Genomic DNA, 26,105 nt, shown 5'->3' with positions numbered 1-26,105 from the left:
ACCTGGATCACAGCACTCCAGTGATGGAAGAGTTGAGAGCAGAGGAGGCTGAGGGTGACCTGATACAGGTGTACACCAGTATGTTGGGGGAGGGGGTGTATAAGGAGTCACCTTCACTACAGCAAAGATGTCTAAAATTAATGGGTATCTGTTTAGGAAGAGGGGCTAAAGAAGGTTCAGAAGGGCCATTATTTTGCCCCAGAGGATGGTATTAGAGTGGTTGGTTGAGACATTGACTTGCACAACACTGACAAAGTATTCTAATAAGTATGTGAATGGTTAAGACATACAGAATGTGAATCAAGTTTATTATCTGACTTAAGTTGTGAAATATTTCAGTTTGTGGCAGTACAGTGCAAGACAAATTATGACAAGTTATAAAAATTAATAGTACATAAAAGGGATAGTAAGGTAGTGAGTGTTCTGTCTGTTTGGAAATCTGATGGTGGAGAAGAAGCTGTTCCTCAATCATCGATTGTCAATATTCAGGCTCCTTTACCTCCTTCCTGATGATAGTAATGAGAAGGGGGCATGTCCCAGATGGTGAGCGTTTTTAATGGGGCATTGCTAGCTGGTATTGGAGCTGTGCCTAGCCACATAGTCTTGTGTAGAGGAGTTGGCTAAGCATGCATCCTTGATTGTTCACAGGGAGGTGCCCCGATGAGAATGTCAGATCCAGAAGCCCGAGTTTAGATTAATACTGAGTGGATGTTGGTGTCGATTGCTGAACTGTAACCAATGAACAGCAGTTTGGCATAGGTATTGCAGTTGTCCAGACCGAGTGGAGAACCAGTGAGACTGCATCTGCTGTAGATCTGTTGTGGCAATAGACAAACTGCAGTGGGTCCAGGTCCTTGCTCAGGCGGGAATTAATTCTAATTATGAGCAATCTCTCAAAGCACTTAATCACAGTCGATGTGAATGCTACCAGATGATAGTTGCGGGGCAGCTTGCCCTGCTCTTGGGCACTGGTACGATGGTCGCCCTTCTGAAGCAGGTGGACTCAAGATCCCTCATTGCTGCAGTCAGTGGGTCAGCAGGGACCCACACAGCTCTGGAAGAGCACCATCTCGGTCACAGAACATTCCAGTACGCAGGTACTCATCTATACCAGAACTGGTGGTTGGAGTCCCAGGTGATCAGCTCTGTCAGAAGAACCGAGCTTCCAGGGGTTTCCCTGCATGCTTCTGCCCACCTACACCCACGCTCCCTCCACCCCACATCCACATCCCTCACAGCCCACACGATCCACAGATCACCAGCTGATAAAAATCCTCTCTTTATTTTTACCAATTCTAAAATGGATCAGGAAAGCCTCTTACTGTAAAAAAACTAAGATGAAATAAAAAATATCTTTAATATACGCAAGCAATCTCCAGCGTCCAGTCACTGATTTGACAGGTTCCAGGGTTGGGGGGGGGGGGGGGGGGGAATCCCAGATAGAACTGAAGGCTCTAAATCTTCTCTCTCTCACACACACACACACCCACCCACCCCTTCAGTGGGGAATGCAGACATCCCACCCTGCAAAAGGGAGGTAGCAAACCCCCCCCAACCAGTCGACCTCCAAGGGTGTATGTAATACTTTGCTTAGTCATTTTGTCTCATCTGTAAACCAAGTTGGGTATACGCAGAAAATGTGACATTAAAATATGTACTTATGTTATCATGGTGTTGTTTTTATTTATTCTATTACAACTTTAAGCAAGTCCACAGGGAGTTTGGCCTCATCACGTAGGACATCAATACAGTAGCTCCTCAGCAGCGAGCCAGCTAGTTTAAATACCGTTAGCTATGCTAATGAATGAATAACACCTGTTAAACTCACCTCAACATGTCTTTTACAGTCATTTAACCCACCACGAGCAATAGAAAAGTCACTGTTGCAAACAGTACAGCGAGCAACACTGTCATTATTTTTGAGGTCAACTGTAAAGCCCACCCAGAGAAAACTGATAGGTCTACTTAGCACGAAGAGAGACCAATCAGCATGCTCCCTCTCGTTCTTGCTCTAGCTCTTCCTCTCCCTCTCAAAAAAATCAATTTCCAAAATATTGTACGTAATTTGTGGGCATCAGGGAGCCGCTATCAATATGCGGAAGACTCTCGGAACCTCCGGGAGAAGTGGAATGTCTGGGTGTGGATCTCTCCCACTCATTAAAACACACATACGCAAACACCAACACTATACATATAACCTGAGCCAGTTCCCCTGAAGCCCACAGGCACAGAAGCCCTTTACAGCTCTGTCACTATGACCCTGCCCCAATCCGCACATTAGCAACTTCATCTGTTGCGGGATTCCATCCCTGCTGACTGCGTTTGTGGGCCCGGGGAGATACACACACAGCCTCATTATAAGCCCCCCACACTGCAACGGATCAGTTGATCAGAGGACAGAGGAAGCCTCCAGCACAAGGATCAGTGCCCTAGAACTGTCCCACCCTCTCCTGGGATACTGGAGAATGCACGGGATCACAACACACCCATCGCCATGCTCTCAGTTACAATCTCACCCTCAGAGGAACCAGCGGTAGATCTGTACATTAAAAACAATTAGGTTTTTCTCTTTCAAAAAGTTTTTTAAAAATTTACAAAATAAACCATTAGTAATCTCACTGTGCTGTACAAGTGTTTGCAATTAAACATGGGCACAGAAGTTTCCATAATGTCCTGGTCCAGAAGCTGTTGACGTACAGATGATATCACTGGGATTTGAAAATGGCCTCCAGCAATTAAATCCTCAGAATATTGTTGCAGCGCTCTGGAGTTTCCTGGGTCGTGCCTCACCCAGAGTGCATCAAACATCACATAGAATCCTCCGGGAGGGAAGGAAGGCAGGATGGCACAGTGGGTAGAACCATAGCCTCACGTGTCCGGAGTTCTGGGTTAGATGCCAGCTTCCAGCACTGCCCGTGTGTGAGCAGTTATAAAAGGGGTAGGGAGGAGGGGGAGAGAGAAAAAGCTAAGGACAGAAGTTGGTGAAGGAGAGGAGAGGTGGGAGTGGGTGGAAAAGGGGAAAGGAAGACTGAGAAATTCAGTGGGGATGTGAGGAAAAGACGAAAGAGAAGGGGAGAGGGAAAAACGGTGAATAAGAGAGAGGGAAATAGACTGGGAAAGTGGGAGTGAGAGCTAGGAATAAAAAGAGGGGAAACAGGAGAGAGGAGGGAAATGGAAAAGGAGAAAGTGGAAAGGGGAGAGAACGGAACGGGGGAGCAGGGGGAAGGTAAATCTGGCTTGAGAAAATATCCAGTGGATCCTGATAGACTCCGGTTTGAGGAAAGTGAAACGGATTCTTGGCAAGTACCCTCGCAGGAATTAACAGACGGGATGTTGCTGGTGACAGAAAGGGCAGGTGTGGATGGGATCCTGCTGTATATAAAAACTTTGGAGTCGAACGGAGCTGCCTGAAGCTTTAACTTGGGTTGGTCCGCTTGATCTCACCCGTCTGCTTGCTAAACCACCAAACTCTCCCGGCTGACTGCGTCATTCTGTAAACAAGCGAGGAGGATCGTTAAGCGTGGCAGGTAACAAATAAACTGCCCCTACACCTCGCTCACCATCAACTCTCCATTCTCCTCCCTCCTGTAGAGAGATAACAAGCCATTTGGCCTGAGTCCCTGCTGTCCCTCACATACCCATCGACATTTCCTGTTTCATTCATCCTTGCATTCCTGTCAATTTCACCCATCACCCCTAGGGTCTACTCCTCACCTGCACACACTGCAGGTGGGGGAGGGCGGTTTAACTCACAAAAGATTAATCCACCTGTCATTTTTGGGGGACACAGGAGGAAACTACAGAACCCAGGAGAAACCCACTGGGTCCCAGGGAGAAGATGCAATTTCCACACACATTATCAGTGCCCGAGGTTGGGATCAAGGCGAGAAGGAATGTGTGGCCTAAGAAAATGTGCCAGTGTCCCAGACCACGATATGAGCTATACTCCAGCGTCGATCCTATCAGTAATGCTGACCCCATACTGTGTCCAAACCCCAACCCCATTCTCAAACCCACAATCTCCTTTCTGCTCCCATCTCTCACCTTCTAATCCCACTACCTTCAGCCACAAACCTAAATTCAAAAACCCAATGCTATCACTTCCTCAACCCAACTCCATTTCCATCACCTTTGCCAGTACCAATCCCAACATTACCCTATTCCCAACTCCAACGTCCAAACACAACTACCAACAGTCTACCCCATTCCAAACACTGAACCCATTTCATTTCCCAAAACAACACAACTCTAAAACACAACCCATTTCATTTCTGTAACCCCCAACTACCAACACTAATCCAATTCACAACCTAACTGGCAGTTCCTACCCAATTTCATTTGCCAAGACCAATGACCAACCCCAGCACAATTCATAAACCTTACTAACACCTAATGGACAAGCAACCTGCCAGCTCCAACCCAAATCTAAACCACAATCCAACACCCACCATATTCCCTCCATCCAGTCCGACAAGAAGTCCTTACCTTCCTCAGTCTCCTCTCATTCCTTCCTCTGGATGAGGATGTAACCGACTCAGTCTCGGTGTAGGGTGGGGGCAGAGGCAGCGCCTCATCCTCCTCCTCTCCCCTGGGCCTCCTCCGGTTCCCAGAGCGGGCGGTGGAGGTGCTGCCGTTATCCGAGGCCCTTCGCCCTCCTCCTCCTCCCCCGGCCTTACGGCGCAGCACATCATCCAAGAAGTTGTCATCGTGGCGGGAATACGGGGCAGGGATGCGACCGCGATCCCGTTCCCTCTCCAGCTCGGTCAGGTCGTCTCGACTCCTGCTCCTCCTGGCATAGGGTCCTCGTCGTTCCGGGGAGCGGTCCCGTGGATGACCGCGGTAACCGCTGCCTGCCTCGCTGTCCGATTCGAGTCGGCCCCGGCCTCTCTCCCTCTCCCGGTAGTTGTCCCGGTCCCGGTCCCGGTAGCCACGATCCCGCCAGCCGATGTCATCCAGGCTCTCCATGGAGCGAGCACGTTGGCGGTACCCACTTCCACTGCCCCCCCACCGCTCACGATCCCGGCGGGGAGTCCAGCCGCTGGCCTCGCTTTCCTCTTCCACATCACGGAGTGGGGGCAGCGCCCCCTGTCTCACCCGGCCCAGCTGTTCACGCAGATTGTCCCGGCCAGGGGCGTAGTCCTCATGGAGGGAGGAGATCTCACTCATGGCAGAGGCTGGCGGGGAAAGGGGAGGAGAGGGAGACCAGATCAGTGCTTGTATCAGGATGGTGTAGAACAGTTACAGGGACTGGAGGGTGAGAGTTATCAGGAGAGGCTGGACAAGCTTGGACTGTTTTCCCTGGAGTGAAGGGGCATAAATAAGGCAGATGGTCACAGCCTTTATTCCTTTAGGTAGGGGAGTTTAAAACTAGTGGGCACAGGATTAAAGTGAGATGGGAGACATTTAAAAGGTACCTGATGGGCAAGATTTTCTACAAAGAGGGTGGTGGGTGTATGTAAGCATATAAAATAAAAGGGTCATGGGGTTCCCTATGAGATGTTGCATGGGTACAGAGGGAGTATGGGACTGAGAGATTTGCTCCACCCAGTGGGGTAAATGGCCTCTTTCTGCGTCTGTATAAGGTAACAAGTCCCACAACCAGTATTCCATTCCACAAGGTCCAACAAGCAGGACTGGAGAAATTGAGTCAGGACTCGAGACTCTGATTTCAGGGAGAAACTGGGGCTTTGTTCCCTGGAGTACAGGAGATGGAGGGGCGTTCTAACAGAAGAGTATCAAACCATGAAAGGCACAGGCAAGGTAGAAGTACAGTCTTTTTCCCCAGGGTTAGGGAGTCTAAAGCTACAGGGCGCAGATTGAAAATGAGTGGGGAATGATTTAAACTGAGGCTGATGAGTGCCTATAATAAGCTAACAAAGATGTGGGTAGAGTTGGAGACAGAATCAGGCTTATATCATTGGCAAGCATCATAAAATTTGTCATTTTCTGGCAACAAAGAGATAAAGGGAACTACAAGGTACAAAACCACATCTAAATACTGCGCAAGAGGAACAGCGAGGCAGTGTTCGTGGGTTCAAAGGGCACATTACATGGAGGGCAAAATGTGACGGGATGATAGAAGGAGGGTGGGGCTGTGGGAGGCATCAGCCCACATCGAACTCCCAGACAAACACTCACTGTTCTCATACTTGCCGCTGGGATCTCCGGGAGAGCGAGGGTCGAAGTGTGCCAGCTCCTTCTCCACATAATACAGCACCCGCATGTCGTCACTCTGTTGGTTGGCCTGGATCCGATAACCACTGCGGACTGGGGGTTGGGGGGGAGGGAGGCAGATGTCAGGATGATTCCATGGAAGGAGAAACAGCAGAGGCAGAGACTGATAGAGGACGGGAGAGAGGACAAACGAGGGACAAGACTGGGGGCTAGAGTGGGTTAGGAAGGAGGCAGTGTGGAGAAAGGACATGGGACATGGACAAGTGACAGCCATGGACATAAGGTAGGAGTGAGGAGGGGGAGAGAGGATGGATGAATGGAGAGTGGAGGGAGGGAGGGAGGGAGGGGAGAGAGAGGTGGTGTTGGTTAGAGACAGCAGGGAGGGTGTTAGAGAGAGAATGGAGGAGGCAAAGACCCAGCTCTCAACACCTGACTGCTATTGTTTTGTATCTCCTCCCATTACTTCCGTGACCAGACTCCATGATCCACCACTTCACCTCCACCATAAGAACTGAGCTCTGTGCAGTGATCTGCCCGGACCTGCTCTCTGCACCTCCCTCAGCAAATATTACCTGTCTCCAGACACACACACACATTCTCTCTCCCTCTCTCACACACACTCACTTGGGAAGGACAGTTTCAGAGGGCTGTCTTGCTGAGCTAGAAACACAGAGGTGAATAGGTGCATCACCCAGCTGTGATGGGGAGGGGGGGGGAGACTATGGAATCTTCCTGTGCAGTAGCCAACACTTCCGATGAATCTATGCCGGGGTTTTGGGAATGCCCTGCTGCCCCTCCCTTGAGCTGGGTCAGACAGAGGAATCTCTCTCGCTTGGGGAAGTATCTCACAGCTGTGCTTGTGTTGTGTTCAGCTCAGAACTGAGAAACAGGGAAATGGCCACGGTGGTTTCAGTGAGGCTATCAGCCGTGGAGTACAGACTTCATTGTGCTTAGGGGAAGTTTGTGTGCGTGCTGAACTGGACGGGTGATCAGAATGGGATCACAGCAGTAGGACCAGAGTTAAACTATTTGTCCCATTGAGCTTGCTCCACCATTTGATCATGGCTGACTTATTATCCCTCTCAGCCCCATTCGCCAGCCTCCTCCCCCCACCCCACCCCCTCTAACCTTGGATGCCTTGACCTATCAACATCCCCTTTAAATATACCCAATGACTTGACAGCCACTTGTGGGAGTCAGTTCCACAGATTCATCACCCACTGGCTAAAGAAATTCCTCCTCATCTCTGTTGAAAAGTTAGCGTAGCCATTAGTGCGTGGCTGTTACAGCTCAGGGCTTTACAGAGTTTTGAGTTTAGTCCCCGTGCTGTCTGTACGTTCTCCCCTTGAACCACAGGTGTTTCCTCTGGGTGTTCCACTCTCTTTCCACAGTCCAAAGACATACCGGGTAGTTGGTTAGTTGGTCCTTTTAAGTTGTCCTGTGATTAGGCTGGTGTTAAATAGTTGGGTTGCTAGTTGGGTCTTATTGAGCCTGTTCCACACTGAATCTCTAAATAAATAGGTTTTTATTTCCACAGGGTCAGAGTGTTTAATTCTAGTGAGGTATATGTTTGAGGGGGAAAATTCAAAGGCCATGATTCAGGCAAGTTTTTTTTTTATGTAGAGGGGAGAGTGCCTGGAATGTGCTGCCAAGGGTGGTAGTGGAGGCAGATACAGCACAGATGTTTAAGAGTCGACAAGGCAGACATATGAAAGTACTGGGTGACGTGCAGGCAGAAGGGATTAGTTTAGTTGGGAATTTGATTGATTTAGTGAGCTTAGCACAACATTGAGTGCTGTACTGTTTTGTTCTCTGTTCTGTGTTCTAGGCCACAGGTTTACGGTGAGGGGGAAAGTTCTAATCAGAACTGGAGGGGCAACATTTTCAGCCAGTGTGGCCCGCGTGTGGAACGTGCTGCCAGAGGAAGTGTTTGAGGCCGGTAGATTAACAACATTTTAAAAAGCATTTGAACAAATGCATGAATAAGAAAGGATGGAGGGATGCGGCCAAATAGGGAGTAGTTTGGCCAACATGGGCTGGTTGGGCAGAAGGGCCTGTTTCCATATGGTTTCCAATACAGGGCCCAACACAGATGCTGCCTCAATCCAACACGTAGCCCTGCGTAAAACACCTCACTCCGATATCCGGACTAATGTAACACAAACTTATTCCGATCCATGGCCCAGTGTACAAACGAGCTCACTCCAATATGTGGCCCAGCATGACACAATCTCACTCCGGCGTAAAAGCAGCCCCACTCAAGTTCGCAGCCCGGAGTAACAAAACCTCAATCCTATACATGATTCACATATGCACTCACCTGAACTGGCAGCATCCTGGTCATGGAGGAGAGGAACGCGGCTGTGGTTCCCAACTAGAGGACAACAGGTCAGAAGACGAGAGAGTTGTCAGTGCGGGTACGCGAGTGACAGCAGGACAAGTGAACAGCACAACCCCCAAGCGATCATCGGCACTCCCCGGCCACATCTCCCGCAAGCCCCTTCACCCCCTCCCGAGACCCCGCACATCAGCTTTCACGGTTCCAAATGTTCCAAACGTGAAGCGGCCAGATTCAGGCAAACGGCGCTTGGACTCTCCAACACTTCTGCCAGGGCGCGCACTTCCAGAACGGGAGCTGACCATGCTCCTGTCCGCATCAGGGGTTCCGAGGTCGAGAGGGTCAGGAGCTGCAAGTTCCTGGAGATGAACGTTGCCAGTGGCTTGTCCAGCACCAACCACAGTGACACCACAGCAAAGAAGACTCGTCGGGGACAAGACGCCAGAATAAAAGGGAGGGGAGAGGCAAAGAGAAGGACACAGCTAAAAAGTGATAGATAAAGGCAGCTGGGTGGGAAAGGTAAAGGGCTGGAGAGGAAGGGATCTGCTCAGAGAGGAGAGTGGACCACAGGCGAAAGGAGGGGTGGGGGGGGGGGGATGAGGATCCAGGAGGAGGTGATAGGCAGGTGAGAAGAGGCAAGAGCCCCGAGTGGAGAGGGGGAAAGAGGTTTTTTTTAAACCAGAAGGGGAAATCAGGTTGTAGCTACCCAGACAGTATATAATATAATGCTCCTCCACCCTGGGGCTCCATGCTTTTTATCTCAGATTTGCACCGCCTGCACTTTTTCTGTCATTGTTGACACTCTCCGTTTAATAACGACAGCCTGGTAATCCACAGCCAACCTGCTTATTACAGTCGGCTGTGTTGAGCGTACTTACAGAACTGTGTGCGGCGAAGGAAGTGGGGCGTGGGCTATGAACCGAACAAACCTGCTGTGAGGTCAAGCCGCCTAGTCTCAGCTTGCTTTAGTAACACAGTGATACGCAACGTGGGTGGTTGACTGCACTAAGAGAGCTGTTATTAAACAGGCCACATGGTAGAAGAGACAACAGAGATTGCAGAGGCTGAGATCTGAAGCAAGAAACAATCCGCTGGAGGAACTCATCCGTTGGACAGGAACTACGGATATTTTAGGTCAGAAACCTGTACCGGGATGGAGTGTGGACAGACAAGACAGAACACAGAACACCACAGTAGATCCCACGATACTGTACCCAACTAAAAAACAAATCCTAACTAATCCTTTCTGTCCATATCCTTCCATTCCCTGCACATTCATGTCCCTCCTGAAGGCGTCTGTTGTATCTGCCTCTACCACCACCCCAGGCAGTGCATTCCAGGCACCCCCCCACAACTCTGTGTTTAAAAAAAAACTTGCCCACAAATCTCCTTTAAACTTTCCTCCTCTCACCTTAAATGCATGTTCTCCAGTATCAGACATTTTAGTAAAATAATACCAGCTGTCTACTCTGTCTGTGCTTCTCATAATTTTATAAACCTCTATCAGGTCCCCCCTCAGCCTCCGCTGCTCCAGAGAAAACAGCCCAACTTCTCCTGAAGGCTTGTGTCCTCTAATCCAGACAATATCCTGGTGAACTTCTTCTGCACCCTCTCCAAAGCCTCCGCACCCTTCCGATAATGGGGAGTTCAGAACCTCGTACAATATTCCAAATATGGCCTCACTAACACTTTATACAGCTCATCTAGACTTCCAAACCCTTTTCTCAATGCCCTGACTGAAAAAGGCGAGTGTAATGCCCTAGTAATGGTTTTACTGCTGATGTTATAGGTATTTCATGTAATAGTTTTTCTGGAGAAGCAGTGTGTTCTGCTGGTAGTGTTTGGGCTATCGATGAAGATGAGGGATGCCCTGGAATGCATGTTATCAAATCAGGAGGGTGGGACTAGAGGTTCTAGAGAACACTGGGGGAGTGCCGAGCACTGAGGTGGGTCAAGTTCTTTGTTCGGCAGGAGATAGAGAAAGGAGCTTGAGAGAATTGGCAATAGGATTCATAGCACTGTGACTTAACACACTGATGGAGGAAGAGCAGTAGATGCAGTGAATATGGATTTCAGCAAGGCATTTGAAAAGGTAACCCATGCAAGGCTTATTCAGAAAGCAAGGAGGCATGGGATCCGAGGGGACATTGCTTTGTGGATCCAGAACTGGCTTGCCCACAGAAGGCAAAGAGTGGTTGTAGACGGGTCATATTCTGCATGGAAGTCGGTGACCAGTGGTGTGCCTCAGGAATCTGTTCTGGGACCCCTACTGTTTGTGATTTTTATAAATGACCTGGATGAGGAAGTGCAGGGACGTGTTAGTAAATTTGCTGATGACCCAAAGGTTGGAGGTGTTGTGGATAGTGTGGAGGGCTGAGAAGTGGCAGATGGAGTTCAACCCAGATAAGTGTGAAGTGGTTCATTTTGGTAGGTCAAATATGATGGCAGGATATAGTATTAATGGTAAGAACCTTGGCAGTGTGGAGGATCAGAGGGATCTTGGGGTCCGAGTCCATAGGACGCTCAAAGCAGCTGCGCAAGTTGACTCTGTGGTTAAGAAGGCATATGGTGTATTGGCCTTCATCAATCGTGGAATTGAATTTAGGACCTGAGAGGTAACATTGCAACTATATAGGACCCTGATCAGACCCCACTTGGAGTACTGTGCTCAGTTCTGGTCACCTCACTACAGGAAGGACGTGGAAGCCATAAAAAGGATGCAGAGGAGATTTACAAGGATGTTGCCTGGAGTGGGGAGCATGCCTTATGAAAACAGGTTGAATGAACTTGACCTTTTCTCCTTGGAGCGACGAAGGATGAGAGGTGACCTGATAGGTGTACAGCTATCCCCTCCTTTACAAAGGTAGAGCATTCCTATGAAACCTTTCTTAAGCCGAAATGGTGTAAAGCGAAGAACTCTTAATTTATATAGGAAAAATTTTCGTAAAAGCGAAAATCCTCTTTGTAATGCGAAAACAGGTTACTAATGTAGGTCTTTTGTAAAAACGAAGTGGCACAAAGCGAACATTTGTAAAGCGGGGGACACCTGTATACGATGATGAAAGGCATTGATTGTGTGGATAGTCAGAGGCTTTTTCCCAGGGCTGAAATGGCTGCCACAAGAGGGCATAGGTTTAAGGTGCTGGGGAGTAGGTACAGAGGAGATGTCAGGGGTAGGTTTTTTTTACGCTGGGAGTGGTGAGTGCATGGAATAGGCTGCTGGAAACAGTGGTGGAGGCGGATATGATAGGGTTTTTTAAGAGACTTTTGGATAGGTACATGGAGCTTAGAAAAATAGAGGGCTATGGGTAACCCTAGTAATTTCTAAGGTAGGAACATTTTCGGCACAGCTTTGTGGGCCACAGGGCCTGTATTGTGCTGCAGATTTTCTATGTTTCTATGTTCTATTCCGTCTGGCAGGAATGTGCAATCCAGTGGAGACCAAGAGGGGAACAGTGAACAGGAGTTGGTGCAGTGAGTACATTAAATTAAAAACACAGCTCCTGGAAGATTTGAGCTACACCTTGTGTATGTTACTGTTCAAGTATAATGGACCGTTTTTGTTTTTTTCTTACCTTTAATAACTATTTGCCTAAGTTAATGTTCTTAAAAAATATTTATTACTGCATGCAGTGTACGATCTGTTATTTCTTGCTGACGGGCAATTGCCAGGGGGTAGTAAATCAACAGCATTCACCCCAACCTCACAGATCCGGTGGGACCAGAGTCGATATACACCCCAGACACCTGAAGCCTGAGAATGGCGGGTCTCTTGCTGCAGAGTCCAGTGGCTGTTAGCATGGGGGCTAACGAGCCGCATTTCAAGAGACTCCCAGTCACAAGCATGCCATATTCCCTCGTATCATAACTGATAATTTTACAAACTTCTATCAGGTCTCCCCTCAGCCTCTGATGTTCCAGAGGAAATAACCTCCTTATAGTTCATGCCCTCTAACTCAGACAGCCTCCTGGTACACACCTTCTGCCCCCTCTTCAAAGCCTCCATACTACTGCAATCTGCTTCTATGTACATGTGACAAGTAAAGCTAACTTTTACCTTCATGATCATTATTCCGTACCGTGGATTTTGTGGGTAAGCTGGGATGCCCTCCCCCCCACCCCCGTGCAGAAATGGCAACAGGGCCGCGGATGGAGGAAGAGGTTCGGTGTTTGGCCCAGTAGTGAAAGTAAAAGGGCAAGGATTGTGCAAAGTGGATTGCTCGCTTGCACGCGGAGCATTTGCAAAGCCGGCCACCTCACCTGAACTGGCTGCATCAAATTCCGACCCATAGCTTCCGTCGAACTGAGTCATGGGGACCATGATGGGGTGGGGGGCGGGTACCTTCATCTGGCTCGGGTGCGAGTAGGCGCTGGGGGCGTAGGAGCTGGGGGCGTAGAGGCTGGGGACTCCAGCAGTGGCTGCCTTACCAGCATGGTACACTGAGTGGGTGAAAGAGAGATTGGGTGGGGCGGGACGGGTAGGGAAGGAAGACGAAGAGGAGGGAAAGGTGGGGAGACGGGATGGAGAGCGGAGACAGGGCAGACAGAGAGGGAAGGCGAAACCAGGGCGGAGGGGAGGCAGGGAGCAGGAGTGGGAGAGCAGGGGTGAAGGAGGATAAGAGGGTGGGGAGAGAGTTATGGGGGGAGGGGGAGGAGAGAGGAAGAAAAAACAATGTCAGATGATTGAGCATAAATCTCTATCCCAGGGGGACAAGTAACATGTCTTCAGCCTGTTAAGGCTGTGCAGCCCATTGTGACACCACCATCTATCACTCCCCCACCCCCCCAGAGCTCGAGGAGGTGGAGGGGAGTGAATTTCCCATTGACTCCACCCTCTGAGACCAAGCCACCTCACCTCCTACCTCCACACTCCCCCCTTCATCCCCTCCCCACTCCCTTACCTCCACACCCCTATCCCCTCCCCCACCCCTCCACCCTCCCTCACTCCCCAACCCTACCCCTCTCTCCCTCCCTTCCTGAGCCAGGCGATCCATGCCTCATTCGCCTCCCAGATCCAATCAAAGCCCCTCCCCCACCCTCCCCGGATTGCACAGGAAGAGCCCAAAGTCGCTACTCACGTGCATAGGGGCAGCAGCACTTGTCGGGGCAGCAGGGGCAGCGGACGTAACAGCAGCAGGAGTGGGGGCAACACTGGCACCAGCAGATGCTAATCAGGATCAGGAGCAGGATGGCCCCCAGGATCACCAGCACCACGAACAGCCAGTCTGCAGGGGCAGGGGCAGGGTCACTCACACTCGTTCGGCTTAAAGGCATCTGGCACCCCAACCCCAATTCCCATCCATCTCTCCCTCCTGAAACACCACCTCCCGTCACTCCCCACCCTTCACACACTCTCTCCCCTCCATCCATCCACCCCACTCCCCCCTGACCCTTCACGGACACACACACACAGAGTCCCCCGCGCACATTCATTTTCAATCCTCAGCAAACACCTCCACAACTTATGGGTGTCACAGTGGCGCAGTGGGTAGAGCCACTGCCCGAGAGCTTCAGGGGCCTCGGTTCGATCCTCGTCACTGGCGCTGTGTGTGAGTGACAGGTGGGTGTGGAGTGGGAGGTGGCAGACAGGGAAAAGAAGATCATGAGTGGGTCGGGGTAACAGAGGGAGGAAGGGTTTGGGGAAGAGGAGAGAGGGCACAGACAGAGAATGAGCTAGAGAAAGACAGCAGAACAGAGAAAGCAAAAAAGAAAGAAAGAGAGAGAAAGAAGGAAAAGGGGGCATCAGGGAGAGGGAGAGGGTACTGTTAGACAGACACATGAATGTACAGGGAATGGAATGATACAGAACACATGCAGGCAGAAGGGATTTAGTTTAATTCAACTTTGTGTTCAGCACAATCATTCCAAAGGGCCCGTTGCTGAACTCTGTTCCCCGAGGGCCTGCTCCCCGTTCTGTTCTACGTCAGCTACGCTGCATCCTCGCCCCCACTGCCTCGCCCAGGTGAGGGTCAGTACCTGGCATGTCCCCTATCTGTACACCCGGCAAGAAGTCTGAGGCCTCTCCTGTTCTACCTGGAGAACAAAAGAGAGGACAGCTCGGTTACCGGGAAAAGTCCACCCAACCTGGGGCCTTCCCTCCCCTCATCCCCCAACGCCGCCCGCCTCCCAATTCCTCACCAGCTCCTCAGACAACAGAAGGCACCCACCCCCTATCACCCGAGATGTCCTCTAAACCCTGTAACTTTGACAAAGCACACCTGACGTGATCTGTGTTTCCCTGATAATTTCTTAACATGTCAGTCACATAACCTGGATACAGGCCCTTTGGCCCAGCAAGTTCATACTGCCTCAACTGTTTCACTCAGCTCCCCTTTCCTTTCAACTCTCTTCCCATCAAGCTACCCCTCACCCCCACACACACGGGGGGGGGGGAGTTTGAAGAGGCACCTTGAACCTCTCCATTTTGGGAAGGGGAAGCAAACTTGGGCCTCAGAGGGGATCCGGTATGATCACAGGGAAAATGTACAAACCCCAGTGAGAAAGAGGGAGAGAAACAGACAGACACATACACACACACAGAGTGCCGGAGGTCAGGATCGAACCCAGGTGGCTAGGGTCCAGAGAAGACAGCTCTACTCACTGTGTGCAGTTCTTATTAATAAGAGTTACTTGGCATGGAAACAGGCCCTTAGGCTGAACATCCATATTGACCAAGTCCCGTTTGCCTGCATTTGGCCCACATCCCTCTAAACCTTTCTTATCCATGTACTTGTCCAAGTGTTTTAAACATTTGAATATCTACATTGTATATGTAGCTCGTTCCACATACCCACCACTCTCTGGATGATAAAGTTGTCCTTCAGGTCCCTTCGAAATCTTTCGCATCTCACTTCAACACTGGGTCCTCTAGTTTTAGACTCCCTTACCCTGGGGGAAAAGGACTGTGACCACCCATCTATGCCCCTTATGACTTTATATACATCTATAAGAGATTCCCAACCTTTTTAAGCCTACTATTAACCAAAGGGTCATGGACTCCGGGTTGAGAACCAATGCTCTCTAATGAATCCTAAGCTCCAGAAAAAAAGCCCAATCTTATCCAGTTCCTCCTAAAAATAACTTTTTGAATCTTCCTGCACCATCTCCAGCCTAATGCCATCTTCCCTATAGCTGGACAGCCAGAACTGTGCACAATACTCCAAGGGTAGACTCACCGGTGTCTGATTCTAGTACTAGATATTCTCTTCAGCACTGACACTCATTTAAATCTCTCTCCTTCGATGCCAGCAAAAGCCAAGAGCTGGCCATTGACCAGGAAGCAGGGCAGAGCACACACCCCTGTCTGTATCAATCCTGCTATGGTGGGGAGGGCAGAGAGCTTCAAATTCCCAGGGGTAAATATCACCTACAACCTGCCCTGGTCCAACCTTGCCACAGACGAGACAAGAAAGCTCACTAATGCCTCTACTTCCTCATGAACCTAAGCAAATCTGACATGCCCTCATCGACCCTCACCAAAATTTGTAGATGCAGTACAGAAAGCATCCTATCTGGATGCATCTCAGGCTGGTACAGCTGCTGCTCTGCCCATGATAACTGCAGAGAGTTGCGGACACAGCTCAACGCATCATAGAAACCAGCCTCCCCTCCATGGCCTCTGTCTATACTTCTTGCTACCTCGGTAAAGCAGCCAGCATAATCAAAGATTCCACCCACCCCGGACATTCTCTCCTCTCCCCTCTCCCATCGGGCGGAAGATACAAAAGCCTGATAGCAAATAGCACCAGGCTCAAGGACAGCTTATACTCCAGCTATTGAACTGTTAAGAAATACTTCCTTGACCTCACAATCTTTCTCGTCGTGACCCTTGTACCTCATCGTCTGTGGCGTACTTTCTGCATAACTGTAACACTTTATCTTGCACTGTCTTATTGCTTTTCCCTTGCACTACCTCAATGCACTGGTGTGGTGAATTGATCTGTATGAATGGCAGGCAAAGTAAGTTTTTTCACTGTACCCCAGTACATGTGACAATAATAAACCAACTCCAGTCTTCTTTCTGCTCTACCTCAGTGTACTTACTGTATGTACGCAGTCAGCTTTCTGGGTAGCACACACAAACAAGACATTTTCCACTACAGTAATAAACTAACTATAAATTAGTGCCTCCAGGAGGACCACATCCTTGTATTAGGGTGTGGAGGCTTGTGTGCCTCAATGACCTGGAGAGCTACGTTGGCTGGAGTCAAGGCATTATCCTTTGATTCTTGGTAGGGTCACCCATGCCAAACAGGTCAAAGGGTAGAGGCCAGGGGGGGGATCCACTCAAGGCTAACAACCCTGACTGGTAAAGCAAAATTTGTTACACGAACAGCAATGAAGAATCCTTCTACATCTGAGTGTGACGGTATTCCCGAGCCTCCAGCTGGGACTTGCATGACTGTGAAAACCAGAAAGAAGCTCTTGACTTGATGAAAGTCCTGAACACCATCAGAGATGGAGGACCTTCATTGCTGCCCTACAAGACCAGCGGCGTAAAGGGCAGGAAGTAGGTACAAGTTAGTGGTATATCCCGGATGGGTGACCTTACATCAATGAACTTTGGTCCTGGGGGAGCCCAGGTATTCCCTAGTGAGAGTTTCTGTGTGGAGGACACTTACCAAGGACCAGCAGTTCAACATAAGCCTCGTTGTTCCCCGACAAGTCTTGAAAGGCAGTCACAGTGCAGTAGTAAACCCCACTGTCTCCCCAAGCTGTCTGCTCGATGCTGAGGTCAGCGTCTGAGGAGAGATAACATCAACTCAATTTCACAAGGCACCTTCGCATCTTCGGGCATGAATCTCAAGAGTACATCAGTCCCCACCACGACAACGTGTCCAAAGTGGACATCAGCTACTCATTTCCATGGACACCATTCTATTCTCCTGCTGGATCTCAGAATCAAAATCATTATCATGGACGTATGTCAAGAAATCTGTTGTTTTGTGCAAGACACAAAAATGACTATAAGGTACAGAAATAAATAAATAGTGGAAAAGAGGAGTTCTAATAGACGGTTGGGTTCACAGGCTTGCAGGCAGCACCAACGTCGATGGAACTGTGGGGCAGTGAATAAGGCCATTAAAGGATAATGTGGGATTTGGATCAGTCACAGATACATGACGGTGATGGGCGGGCGGGGGGGGGGGGGGTGGGGGAAAGAGATGGAGTTTAATCTGAACAAGTGCAAAGTGCTGGGAGGTCAAATGTAAGGGAAAAGTTAACAGTGGGATCCTGTCTCCCTGCAGTGGCAACACAACCAAAAGGCCTTTGGCGTGCTTGCCGTTCACGTGACAGTGTCGAGTGCAAGAATCGGGGACAACACACAAGGGTGCTACAGGAATTCAGCAGACCAGTGGCATCTGTAGTCAGCAATTCGGGTCTTAACTCTTCACCCGGACTAAAAGTTGGGAAGTCGCATTGCCTTTGCTTGGAGTGCAGCGTGCAGTTATGGCCGCTCCATTACAGGAAGGATGTGGCGGTTTTGGAGAGGGTGCAGAAGAGGTACCTGTGATGCTGCCTGGATTAGACGGCAACACTCTGGACAGACTTGAGTTGTTTTCTCTGAAACAGTAGAGGCTGAGGGGAGACCTGGTAATGGTGTTTTTTTTTTAAACAAAATGAACTTTGTTCATTAATAAAAAAAAATTGCAAGAATAAACCATTCAATGCCTTTTCATTCCTTACATTCATTGACCACGTTTCCCATTCAATTTCATTCATCCCTATCAACAGCACTGCTGTCACTCATGAGGCACTCAGGGGTGGAGTACTGCTAAAATAATAATTGAGGGGCTTGTTCCCTCAACCCAGCTCGTCCCTCTCCAGTAGAAGAACACTACACTGTGGCCCTTCTCCACCAAGCCCTCACAGTGACACTGAGGTTCAGTGCATCCCTCGGCATGCATTCATGCAACCTGGAACGTGCCAGTTGGCAGTGTTCCTCCGCGGGCACCTCCGGGTGCTGGCAGGCCCATGGGCGCCTTTGACCGAGCTGATGACCTGCCAGCAGCACGGTGTCCCCTGCGAACGGCCCTGAGATCAGAGAGTTCCCCGTCGCGCAGCTGCTGGAGGAGGTGCGTGACACGGGCCCTTGCCCCTCTCTCTCCACATCCCCATGGCAAACCCACAGTCCGCAAAGAGGCAGCTACTCTCTCTTTCCCACTAAAAGTCATCCCGCGGGCCACACACTGCGGGAGTGACCTCTGGTCGTGCAGGAAGGACCTGACCATAAGGGCCCCTCTCACCACCAGCCGGGTTAGGTCTCAACACCGGATACCAGTTCATAAGATTATGAAAGCTATAGGCAGGGTAGACAGTCAGAATCTTTTTCCCAGGGTAGAAATACTTATTTTTATTTTATTTAGAGATACAGCATGGAATAGATTCATCCTCTCCTTCCAGCTGCACCGCCAGGCAACCCCCTAAAACCCTGATGTAACCCTGCAGAATCACTGGACAACTTACAATGCCCGATTCTCCTAACCAGTATGTCTTAGGACCGGTGGGGGGGAACTGCAGCACCCAGAAGCAAAACATGAATTTTGCAGGGAAGACGTACAGAATCCTTACAGAGGACGGCAGGATTGAAGCCCCAACTCTGTTGCACGGGGCTGTAATAGCATTGTGCTACACGCTACGTTACCCTGTTACCTAGGAGACGTATCCTGAAGGTGAGCGGGAGTAAGCTCAAAGGCAAGTCTTTTCTGAAGACAGAGACTGGTGGGTGCCTGCAATAAGCTACCTGGGGTGGTGGAGGGTGGGGTCCAGGAATCTTTCAGACAGAATTAGGGATGAAGGCAGGTGGGATTCAGTTTAATTTGGCATCACGGTCAGCACAGGCCATGCGGGCCGAACGGCCTGCTCCTGTGCTCTGCTGTTCTCTGTCCTAGCTTCTACACGTATCAATTCCTCCCCGGTTCTGTCCCACACCCACACACCAGGAGGGAAACCCACTCTCCAGCTTCCCGTGTCTTTTGTTTGTGATGTGGGAGGCAGTCAGAGCACCCAGGGGAGCTCCACACACACGAGAAGATAGCTTCTTGCCCTCAGTTTACCACGTAGTGAGGCCGCACCTTATTACTCCACACTTTCTCTGTAACACTTTATCCTGCACCCTGTTACTCTTCTCCCTTGTTCTACCCCAGTGCAGTGTGTCTGATCTAATCTGTTTGAACAGCGTATTTCACTGTAACTTTGGACAGGTAACTATAATGATTCACACACACACTGACCCTCACTAGGGCATAGGATTCCCCCGACCCCACACACACACTCTGCCCCTCACTAGGGCAGAGGATCCCCCGACCCCACAAACACACACTGACCCTCACTAGGGCATAGGATTCCCCCGAACCCACACACACACTCTGACCCTCACTAGGGCATAGGATCCCCCGACCCCACACACACTCTGACCCTCACTAGCGCAGAGGATCCCCCGACCCCACACACACACTGACCCTCACTAGGGCATAGGATTCCCCCGAACCCACACACACACTCTGCCCCTCACTAGGGCAGAGGATCCCCCGACCCCACACACACACTGACCCTCACTAGGGCATAGGATTCCCCCGAACCCACACACACACTCTGACCCTCACTAGCGCAGAGGATCCCCCGACCCCACACACACACTGACCCTCACTAGGGCATAGGATTCCCCCGACCCCACACACACTCTGACCCTCACTAGGGCATAGGATTCCCCCGACCCCACACACACACTGACCCTCTCTAGGGCATAGGATCCCCCGACCCCACACACACACTCTGACCCTCACTAGCGCAGAGGATCCCCCGACCCCACACACACACTGACCCTCACTAGGGCATAGGATTCCCCCGAACCCACACACACACACTGCCCCTCACTAGGGCAGAGGATCCCCCGACCCCACACACACACTGACCCTCACTAGGGCATAGGATTCCCCCGAACCCACACACACACTCTGACCCTCACTAGCGCAGAGGATCCCCCGACCCCACACACACACTGACCCTCACTAGGGCATAGGATTCCCCCGACCCCACACACACTCTGACCCTCACTAGGGCATAGGATTCCCCCGACCCCACACACACACTGACCCTCTCTAGGGCATAGGATTCCCCTGACCCCACACACACACACTGACCCTCACTAGGGCAGAGGATCCCCCGACCCCACACACACACACTGACCCTCACTAGGGCATAGGATTCCCCCGACCCCACACACACACTGACCCTCACTAGGGCATAGGATTCCCCCGACCCCACAAACACACTCTGACCCTCACTAGGGCATAGGATTCCCCCGAACCCACACACACACACTGCCCCTCACTAGGGCAGAGGATCCCCCGACCCCACACACACACTGACCCTCACTAGGGCATAGGATTCCCCCGAACCCACACACACACTCTGACCCTCACTAGCGCAGAGGATCCCCCGACCCCACACACACACTGACCCTCACTAGGGCATAGGATTCCCCCGACCCCACACACACTCTGACCCTCACTAGGGCATAGGATTCCCCCGACCCCACACACACACTGACCCTCTCTAGGGCATAGGATTCCCCTGACCCCACACACACACACTGACCCTCACTAGGGCAGAGGATCCCCCGACCCCACACACACACACTGACCCTCACTAGGGCATAGGATTCCCCCGACCCCACACACACACTGACCCTCACTAGGGCATAGGATTCCCCCGACCCCACAAACACACTCTGACCCTCACTAGGGCAGAGGATCCCCCGACCCCACACACACACACTGACCCTCACGAGGGCATTGGATTCCCCCGACCCCACACACACACTGATCCTCAATAGGGAATAGGATTCCCCCGACCCCACACACACAAAGAACCTCACTAGGGCATAGGATTCACCTGACCCCACACACACATTGACCCTCACGAGGGCATAGGATTCACCTGACCCCACACATTGACCCTCACAAGAGTATAAGATTCCACGACGCCACACACACACACTGACCCTCACTAGGGCATAGGATTCCCCCGACCCCACACACACACTGACCCTCACTAGGGCACAGGATTCCCCCGACCCCACACACACACTGACGCTCACTGGGGCATAGGATTCCCCCGACCCAACACACACACTGACCCTCACTAGGGCACAGGATCCCCCGACCCCACACACACATTGACCCTCACGAGGGCATAGGATTCCCCCGACCCCACACACACACTGACCCTCACTAGGGCATAGGATTCCCCCGAACCCACACAAACACTGACCCTCACTAGGGCATAGGATTCCCCCGAACCCACACACACACTCTGACCCTCACTAGCGCAGAGGATCCCCCGACCCCACACACACACTGACCCTCACTAGGGCATAGGATTCCCCCGACCCCACAAACACACTCTGACCCTCACTAGGGCAGAGGATCCCCCGACCCCACACACACACACACTGACCCTCACGAGGACATTGGATTCCCCCGACCCCACACACACACTGATCCTCAATAGGGAATAGGATTCCCCCGACCCCACACACACACTGAACCTCACTAGGGCATAGGATTCACCCGACCCCACACACACACTGACCCTCACAAGGGCATAGGATTCACCTGACCCCACACATTGACCCTCACAAGAGTATAAGATTCCACGACGCCACACACACACACACACTGACCCTCACTAGGGCATAGGATTCCCCCGACCCCACACACACACTGACCCTCACTAGGGCACAGGATTCCCCCGACCCCACACACACACTGTCGCTCACTGGGGCATAGGATTCCCCCGACCCCACACACACACTGACCCTCACTAGGGCACAGGATCCCCCGACCCCACACACACATTGACCCTCACGAGGGCATAGGATTCCCCCGACCCCACACACACACTGACCCTCACTAGGGCACAGGATCCCCCGACCCCACACACACATTGACCCTCACGAGGGCATAGGATTCCCCCGACCCCACACACACACTGACCCTCACTAGGGCATAGGATTCCCCCGAACCCACACAAACACTGACCCTCACTAGGGCATACGATACCCCGACCCCACACAAACACTGACCCTCACTAGGGCATACGATACCCCGACCCCACACACACACTGACCCTCACTAGGGCATAGGATTCCCCCGACCCCACACACACACTGACCCTCACTGGGGCATAGGATTCCACGACGCCACACACACACTGACCCTCACTAGGGCACAGGATTCCCCCGACCCCACACACACACTGATCCTCACTAGGGCATAGGATTCCCCCGACCCCACACACACACTGATCCTCACTAGGGCATAGGATTCCACGACGCCACACACACACTGACCCTCACTAGGGCACAGGATTCCCCCGACCCCACACACACACTGATCCTCACTAGGGCATAGGATTCCCCCGACCCCACACACACACTGATCCTCACTAGGGCATAGGATTCCCCCGACCCCACACACACACTGACCCTCACTAGGGCATACGATACCCCAATCCCACACACACATTGACCCTCACTAGGGCACAGGATCCCCCGACCCCACATACACACTGACCCTCACTAGGGCATTGGTTCCCCCCCACTCCACACACACCCATTAACCCTTACCCCATACACATACTGACCCTGACTAGGGCACTGGCTCCCCCCCACCACACACACCCATTAACCCTTACCCCAGACACACAATGACCCTCACCAGGGGATGCGTTCCACCCCACACACACATACAAGCACACATTGAACCTCACTAGGTCACACACACAAACTCTAACCCTCAAATGGGGACAGGTCTCTCTCTCTCTCACACACACACACTCGCATGCACGGGCTCTCACTGGGGGAGGGTGTGGTTGGGTCCCACACATAGCAACACACCGGTAGTGGGGATCGAACTCCGTCTCCGGAGATGGGGCGGGGGCAGCAGATTTGTCTGCCACGCCACTTTGTCGCATGGTTTACAGAAGTCAAGTAAATGTGTGATCTGCTGACTGTGAAAGGAATCAAGCAGATAGGTGCAGGAAGCAGTGCTTACGTTACACGGGGTGTTTATGAGACCGCATTTGGAGCAATGATCCAATTTCAGGAAGGCCGTTAATGTATACCAAGCAGCCCCGGAGTTTTTACAGGGTCAATATCTGGACATGCGAGGGTTGCCTTATGAGGGAAGGCTGAACAAGCCAGGCTCGTATCCATTGAGTTGAGAACAAGGAGAGGCAACTTGACTGAAACGCAAGACCCTGAGGGATGTTGACAGGGTGCCTGTGGAGAGGATGTTATCTCCTCAGGGAGAATTTAGAAGCTGTGGTCACTGTTTAAAAATAAGACTGAGGTAAGGTGATATTTTGTTCTCTCAGATGGTGGTTTTGAAAATCTCAACCTCAAAAGGTGATGCAAACAGAGTCTTTTTCGCAAATAACATCACAGGAGTCCCAGACATGTTAAGCATCTTTAAACCTCAGAGCGGCCTTGCCAGCTATCCGGGGGGAGAGGTTTACAGTAAGAGGGGGAATGTGTAAAGGACATCTTCAAGGTGATTCCTCAAGAAGGGGGCATCCATCACAAAGGACTTGCCATTCGGGACATGGAATATCACGAGGGAGGAGATACAGGAGCCTGACAGCCCACACTCAATGTTTTAGGAACAGCTTCTTCCCCTCTGCCATCAGATTTCTGATCGGTCTGCGAACACTGCATTGCTATTCCAGTTTTGCACTGTTTAAATATTTTGTAGGTTATAGAAATTTCAAGATGACTAGTTTATAAAATCAAGGATGTAACATTGAGGCTTTATAAGGTATTGGTCAGACCATGTTTGGAGTACAATGAACAGCTTTGAGCCCCATATCTAAGAAAGGATGTACAAAAGGTTTATGAGAAGGATCTCAGTAAAGAAAGGGTTAAGATATGAGTATTTGATAGCTCTTGGCCTTTACACACCAGAGTTTAGAAGAATGAAGGAGAGAAGGATCTTGTTGACATCTACCAAATATTGAAAGGCCTAGATAGAGTAGAGGTGGGGAGGATGTTTCCTGTAGTGGGGGAATCTAGGACCAGAGGACACAGCCTCAGAATAGAAGGATGTCTTGTTAGAACAGAGATAAGAAATTTGTTTAGTCAGAGGGTGGTGAATACATGGAATTCATTGTCGCAGATGGCTGCGGAGGCTAAATCATTGGGAAAATTTCAAAGGATGTTGACAGGTTTTTGATTAATAAGGCATCAAAGGTTACAGGGAGAAGGAAGGAGACTGGGGTTGGGAAAGATAATAAATCAGCCATGAAAGAATAGTGGAGCAGAGTCGACAGGCCAAATTGCCGAATTCCATTCCATGTCTTGTGGTCTAATTTTATGTCTTTGCCTTCTACTGCTGTTGTAAAACATGTGTCAGTGGTGATAAAAGTATTACTATTTTCCTTCTACACTGAAAGTGCTGGAACGTACTTCCCAGGGAGGTGGTGGAGGCAGATATGGTCGCATCTTTTAAGACAAGGCCGTGAACAGGCATGGAAGGGAATGCAGAGTTTGAATTGGCAGGAAGCACAGCCATCGTAGGGCAAAGGGCCTGCTCTTAAGCTTTTCTATGAATCCTGACTGGTTGCACCGTGGTCTGCTACGTTCATCTGAATGTGCAGGAATGCACGAAGCTGCAGAAAGAAGAGAATTCAGCCCAACACATCCCTACCTACCATCAGTAGTATCTTCAGCAGGTGCCACCCCAAGAAAGCACCATCCAACAAAGACCCCCACCATGTGGGCCTTGCCATCCCCCTGCAGTTCCCGTCAGGCAGGAGATACAGAAGCCTGAAGTCCCACACCACCGGGGTGGAGGAAAAACACCTCATATTTTGCCTGGATATCCTCCAACCTGATGTCATGAACATTGATTTCTCCTTCTGGTAAAAAAAAATTCCCTCCCCCTTCTTCAATTCTGCACTGGCTTCTTACCTCTTCTCACCAGCCTGTCACCTTCCCCCGGTTCCCCTCCTTCTTCCCCATCTCCCATGGTTTTCTCTTCCTTTCCTGTCCTGAAGAAGGGTTGCGGCCCGAAATGTCGACCGTTTATTCATTCTCCATAGATGCTGCCTGACCTGCTGAGTTCCTCCGGCATTTTGTGCCAGCTCCTTTAAATATTAAACAGGTTTTAATGAGAATTCCCCTCACTCCTCTCGAACTCCAGTGAGTACAGGCCCAGTGTGATCAAAAGCCCCTCACGCATTAACCCTTTCATTCCCGGGATCATTCTTTTAAACCTTCTCTGGTCTCTCTCCAGTGCCAATGCACATCCTTTCTTAGGGTCCAAAGCTGCTCACTCTATTCCAAGTGTGGTCTGATCAATGTTTTATAAAGCCTCAGCGTTATATCTGTGCTCAAGTATTCTAGTTTTCTCAAAATGAATTCTAACCTTGTATTTCCTTCCTTACGACCAACTCAACCTGAAACAGTGCAAATCTAATCTCGGCCTCAGTACAACGACAGCAGGACTCTGCACTACTGTCAACTTTGTGCTTCTTTCCTGTTCTAATTGTGTTCTATTATAAAAATAATATTTTATCTCCTTGTGAATGT

The 26,105-nt window shown here is 50.7% G+C and overlaps 1 protein-coding gene across 3 annotated transcripts in view; it reads right to left on the bottom strand.

Annotated features, from left to right (window-relative positions):
* Positions 1 to 1,260: 1,260 nt before the first annotated feature.
* lsr (lipolysis stimulated lipoprotein receptor) overlaps positions 1,261 to 26,105 on the bottom strand; it is a 51,878-nt gene continuing 27,033 nt past the window's right edge. Inside the window, exons 3-10 of one of the 3 annotated variants that reach the window (XM_059968310.1) lie at positions 17,134 to 17,253; positions 14,489 to 14,545; positions 13,591 to 13,737; positions 12,773 to 12,952; positions 8,495 to 8,548; positions 6,154 to 6,267; positions 4,486 to 5,174; positions 1,261 to 3,491 (exon numbers count right to left, since the gene is read on the bottom strand). In XM_059968310.1, coding sequence (XP_059824293.1) covers positions 3,456 to 3,491; positions 4,486 to 5,174; positions 6,154 to 6,267; positions 8,495 to 8,548; positions 12,773 to 12,952; positions 13,591 to 13,737; positions 14,489 to 14,545; positions 17,134 to 17,253 — 1,397 coding nt within the window. In that variant the 3' untranslated portion in view covers positions 1,261 to 3,455. Of the gene's footprint in view, positions 3,492 to 4,485; positions 5,175 to 6,138; positions 6,268 to 8,494; positions 8,549 to 12,772; positions 12,953 to 13,590; positions 13,738 to 14,488; positions 14,546 to 17,133; positions 17,254 to 26,105 lie in introns of all 3 variants that reach the window. The other 2 variants (XM_059968307.1, XM_059968319.1) reach the window with 2 other exon arrangements.

The sequence above is a fragment of the Hypanus sabinus genome, chromosome 1, assembly GCF_030144855.1.
Source record: "Hypanus sabinus isolate sHypSab1 chromosome 1, sHypSab1.hap1, whole genome shotgun sequence".
NCBI classification, from domain to species: domain Eukaryota; kingdom Metazoa; phylum Chordata; class Chondrichthyes; order Myliobatiformes; family Dasyatidae; genus Hypanus; species Hypanus sabinus.
The sequence above is the reverse complement of the archived record's forward strand: the minus strand, read 5'-3'. Positions and strand labels throughout refer to the sequence as shown.